Source organism: Peromyscus leucopus, chromosome 13 (assembly GCF_004664715.2).
Source record: "Peromyscus leucopus breed LL Stock chromosome 13, UCI_PerLeu_2.1, whole genome shotgun sequence".
NCBI classification, from domain to species: Eukaryota; Metazoa; Chordata; class Mammalia; order Rodentia; family Cricetidae; genus Peromyscus; species Peromyscus leucopus.
The window spans coordinates 3,660,657-3,666,038 of record NC_051074.1 but is presented as its reverse complement, the minus strand read 5'-3'; the positions used below and the strand labels follow the sequence as shown (position 1 = coordinate 3,666,038).

Sequence of the window (5,382 nt, the reverse complement as noted above, 5' to 3'; positions counted from 1 at the left end):
TCGGGAGGTGGAACCTGCAAGCCGTGACTGTCCCCTCACTTGTTCAGGGCCCCTTGTGTTGCTGTGTATCACTTTGTCAATGCCCCCAACTGTCTGCTCCTCTCCCTCACTCGGGTTTCTGGTTTCCATTTCTCTCTCCACCTCGACCGGAACACTCAGCTTTTCTTTCAAGAAAGCGCCGCTGCCCCACGTTGTATAATAGTTCATTTTATTATTGCAAAATCTCCCAGGAGAATGAAGGCATCATTCTTTGCTTGGACATTAATGTGCAAGCCAGGCATAAAGGCACATGCGTGTAATTATAGCAGCTGGGAGGCTGAGGCAGGAGGATCATGAGTTTGAGGCCCAGTGGTGGTGGCAGCTGAGGACTGTCAAAGAGCAACTGGTGATCTCGGCCACATCAACCTCTCCAGGATCTGCTGGATGTGCTGTGGACACCAGGCCAAGAAAGGCCAACACATTCTTGTTCAGTCTCTGCCCTGGGGGGACATCAAATGCCTACGTGGTCCTTCTCAGGCACAGGCTGAGCTGTGACTTAGTGTGTGGTATCACATTTTTTGGGAGCTGAGATCGGCGGCAAACACCAGAGAGAGCTGGCCCAGGGGTGGCTGTGAGTGGCATTCCCTCAGTCTGCTGGGCATCCTGTTAGCTTGTGGTGGTCTGGGAGGGGAGTGCTGCAGGTTCTGAGGCGGTTGTAACACTCTGAGTGAGATCTGTTGTTGGAGTTCATGATAGAATGGCAGGATTGGCAACCTGAGTTAGATCTGATTAGAAACCTGAAGCCAAGGTTCAGGGAACCCCAGGGGCAGAAGGAGTCCAGAGGGGAGCAACAGCGTGGTACACTGGAGCCAGCTGTGGATACTAGGGTGGAGTGCAGTGAGCTTAGGTGGTCAGGGCTCAGCTGCCACCACCATCAACATTGTCCCTGCCAACAGGAGCATCAGGGCGGAGGTCTGGCCCCGGCTCGCCGCACTGCTCTGGCCGGCAGGGGGCGCCAGGCCGCAGTCGGTGTAGGGCTCCAGGCAGCCTGCAAAGGCCATGACGTGCGCGATGTAGTTCTGCTCCTGCACTCCGTGCACCAGGTGTGCCTGCGGGCCACGCGCGAATATCGCCACGTCCTCCCCGCCGTGGGTCTCCAAGGACAGCGGTACAGCCGCCTGCTGCCGGTACTTGGGGTCACCTAGGGAAACAAAGTAGTCAGGGCAGAAGGCCTTGGACCCCATTCCCCTCCACCCTCGAGGGCAAGGGTGGTGGCCGCACAGGACTTACGGCTCTCCCTGTCAGTGACATCTGGCCGCACACCTTTCTGGAGTTGATAGCCGGGCCCGTTGCCATATAGGATGGAGGTAAAGGATCTGCCGTCCTGAGCGTTGAAGGCGGCCCCCAGGCCTGCGCAGACAGACATTTGCGAATGCCCTGGCTTGGAGCCCGTGCGGCCCACAGCCCTCACCTTTGCCTGGCGACTGGCAGCCTACCTTCACCAACCCCCTGCCAGGCAGGTACTGTGTCTTTATACACAATTGAGGCCCAGAAATATCTCTGCCATGCGACTGATACATTTGCCTTGTCCCTGGCCTACCGAAGATGGAGGTCCCCCGAGGTACGTAGCCCCCAAAAGAGAAGACGTGGGAGTGGTCAGCAGTGACAAGGATCATCGTGTCCTGCTCACTGGTGAGCTGGTCCGCCTTAGCAATGGCCGAGTCGAACATGACGGCCTCAGTCAGTGCACGGTAGGCTACAGAATCATGGTGGCCATGGTCGATGCGGCCCCCTGCAGGAAACCAGTGGTGGGGAGATGTTCGAGTCTGCCCTGGACCCTGCTTCCTCCTCTTTTCTCCAGGCCCAACCACTCACCTTCCACAAAGAGGTAGAAGCCTCGGGGGTTCCTGCTCAGCATGCGCACGGCCACCTCTGTCATATCCGCCAGGGAGGGGTCCTGGGTAGGGTCTCGGTAGATGTCATATTTCATGTGTTCAGGCTCAAAGAGACCTAAGGGTCACAGAAACACATCCTCAGGATGGGTAGAGGGGTCGAGATACACATACACAGGTGTTCAGTGAAGTCCTTCTGAGAAATGACATGGTAAGAGATGGACCATTACCCATGAGGTGAGTCACTGCGGGGTCCTGGGATGCCTGAATGAGCTCTGTGCGGTTCCAAACATACCGGGCCCCCTGCGGGGACACAGCCAGTCTTAGCACACAGACCTGAGAAGCACAGCCCTACCCTGGTACGCCTGTCACCTGGTGCTTCATCAGCCACTTCTGTACCAGATCCTGTCCATCCGGCCTGCGTCCGGACTGAGCTCTGTTGTCTGGATATTCAGGGTCTGGTGTCCCCTTGGGAAACATGAACTTGCGGCCACCACCGAGGACAACCTATGACAGAAGGTCAGGAACAGGGGAAAATTGGGATTCCCTCTGCCTTCCCCTGACAGGCAGACCCCACCAGGTTTGTGGGAAGGGCTTCTGAGCTGCATTTCAACACCCTCCCCCTCCCCATTCCTCAGATACCACAGAAGACTCACAGCTCAGGCTGAGGGCCGCCTAGACTGCAGTGAGTGACACCTTGCTCCAGCCCCACTCCCCCCATGTCTGGAGCTCACATCAATGTCCATGTTGGAGATGAGCTGTAGAGCGATGTCCTTGCAGCCCTCCTGCAGCGCTGAGGCAGACATTTCTGCATCCGAGTACCAGTTACGGTTCACCGTGTGCGCGTAGGTGCCAGCTGGAGAGCCGTGCTGCACCGACGTGGTGGTGACCACTCCCACAGACTTTCCTGGAAATGACAGGAATCAGGTGGGCAGCCTAGTGCTACAAGCCTGCTCTAGCCCCTTAGCCAGGCCCCAGCCCACTTGCGCTTTGGGTTTTGTTATTGTTTTGCACAAGTCCTCACTCTGTAGACCAGGCTGGCCTTGAACTCAGATCTGCCTGCCTCTGCCTCCCAAGTGCTGGGATCAATGGCGTGTGCTTCCACACCCAGCTCACCTGCTTTCTTTGCCCGATACATCACTGAGATGACCTCGTTGCCAAATGTGGTGTTGCACTGGTCGAATCGGGCAGCTGCGCTCAAGCCAATGGTCTTGTAGTTGGCCTTGACCCCACAGAGATAGGCGGTGGCTGTGCCTGCACTGTCTGGGACCTGTCTGTCCACATTGTATGTCTGGGGACAGAGACACTCTCAGCTGTGTCCTACTGGTAGACATCAGTCCTTGCTTCCTGAGACATGTTCACTGTGCTGGTTGCCAACTTGGACCCCAGATGTTCTGGGTTCTTCCTCCTCCAGCCATGCCCAGTCCCCCACCCCCATCCCAGATGTGTCCCAGTACTCACCTTGGACAGAGCCATGTATGGGAAGCGGTCCATGGCTAGGGGTGTCTCAGGTCCTAGATGGCTTCCCATCTGTCCCTTTAGGATCCTGGTGGCTGTCACTGTGGGCACCCCCATCCCTGAAGGAGCAAAACCTGATCAGAGCTGAGCTCCCAGACCTTTCTGGACCCATCAGCAGCCTTGGGTACCTGGAGAGCAAGGGCCCCAAAGGAGGAAGGGCCCCAAAGGACCACTCACCGTCCCCCAGGAAGATGATGAGGTTCTTGGCTGATGTCTGAATGGGCTGCAGCTTCTTGGCAACATCCAGGGCCTCAGCTGCCTTTTGGTTCCAGAAGGCTGGGTTCTTCTCTTCCACTGGCCAAGGGGGAGAGCAGAGGTAGGTGTCAGCCACAAGGCTGTGTTTGTGAGTGGGGACAAGCAGGTAGGGCGCATTCTTACCTGGGATGACACCAAAGGACAGCTGTAGTCTGAGACCCAGCAGCAGCAGCGGCCAGGCTCTCTGCATGGCTGGGGCTGGTGGAGGGAAGGCGGTAGATGGGGAACTGGAACTAAAGGGTTCTGGACTGAAACGCGTGTCCCTCCCTCATCCCCAGGCTCCACCCTGACCCCACCCCTGCTGCGCTGGAAAGGAAACCTTGCTGTCTGGAGAGAAGTGGCAGGGTGTGGCGTGGCTAGGGTGGCCTGGGCCAGGGGTCCTGGCAGATGCCATGGTTGCCCTCTTCCTTAAGGGTGAGAGGCTGGGGACGGCTTCCCCTGGGTGAGGATCCTGTGTCCTGTGTTGCTCGGCCACTCAGCTTTCTGCCCACCCATCCCTCTTGTTCCAGAGAGCCAGCTGGACTAGGATATGCTCTGGGCTGGAGCTGGAAACACAGAGCCTGGGTGCAGGTCTGGATTTGGCCTTCACACACTATGAGCTCAGTGACATGGAAACAAGGCTCACAGAGTGGCCTCAATGTCATGCTCACAATCTGCTCACCCGACTTTGAGGGAGTAAGTCAGGTACCAAGGCATGTAGTCCCAGAATGACTACTGCCTAGGTAAAGCGAGGCTAGCTGAGCACCGATGACTCATGGCCTGCTTTGCATCTGCAGTTATCATGCCAGGCAGGGAGAGCCTTGTCCTTGTGTTTGAGTATACATACATAAGGGTGATGCCCAGAGCATGCCAACTTGAGTGCCCACAGTGCCCTGAGCCAAACCTGGGTCTTCCTGAAGAGCAGGCAGGGTTTACCCTTGCTGTTGATCCTACTCTCTCGGGTAGCTGGAGGGATTCCAGGGTGAGTGTTCTGTACATACCTTGAGCACATCTGTAGGTGTAGCCTAGAATTAAAGAAGTGGGAACTGCTGGGTGGTAGCAGCAGAAGCAGGTAGATCTGAGTTCAAGGCCAGCCTGGTCTACAGAGTGAATTCCTGGACAGCCAGGGCTACACAGAGAAACCCTGTCTTGAAAGAGCAGACAAAACAAACCAGAAAGAAAGAAAGAAAGAAAGAAAGAAAGAAAGAAAGGAAGGAAGGAAGGAAGGAAGGAAGGAAGGAAGGAAGGAAGGAAGGAAGGAAGAAAAATAAAGTAAAGGAGAGAGGGAGGGAGGAAAGAGGAGGGCAGGCAGACAGACACTGGGAACTTCCTGTAGCCTGAGGGTATGCTCAAAGTATTTCTCCAAGTATTTCTGTGATGCAGGGATCCCATCTCAGAGTCTAGTTTGAGCCTAGATCCTGTGTGCCAGAGATTCAGCATTATTCACAGTGGCCAAGAGATACTGGGACGAGCCACGTGCCCATGGGTGCATGAGTGGATCAGAGAATGTGGTCCATAGGCACAATGGAATATCGTTCAGCCTTACTAAACCGATAAATGATTAAAGGGACACCCCTTTAATCCCTAGCCCTCTGTCGGCTAAAGCAGGAGGATGGAGAGTTCAAAGTCCACTGTGAGAGCCTGTCTAGTTACTTCCAGCCTGCTGCCGTTTGTCAGTACACTCAATACGTCTGTTTTTGTTTTTTGCAAACAGAGAGTTTGAGGTCAGCCTGGATTACATGAGACTTTGTCTCAAAAA

At 55.6% G+C, this 5,382-nt stretch overlaps 1 protein-coding gene across 1 annotated transcript; it reads right to left on the bottom strand.

Moving 5' to 3' along the window:
- Positions 1-229: 229 nt before the first annotated feature.
- On the bottom strand, positions 230-4,726 carry LOC114697825 (alkaline phosphatase, germ cell type-like). Its single transcript, XM_028876162.2, has 11 exons — positions 3,768-4,726; positions 3,567-3,683; positions 3,333-3,448; positions 2,988-3,162; positions 2,606-2,778; positions 2,244-2,378; positions 2,102-2,174; positions 1,855-1,989; positions 1,580-1,771; positions 1,270-1,389; positions 230-1,180 (listed from the first exon to the last, which is right to left on the bottom strand). Exons 1-11 carry the CDS (start codon positions 3,832-3,834, stop codon positions 891-893), a joined length of 1,593 nt encoding a protein of 530 aa, XP_028731995.1. The 5' UTR covers positions 3,835-4,726; the 3' UTR covers positions 230-890.
- Between the last annotated feature and the right edge of the window lie 656 nt (positions 4,727-5,382).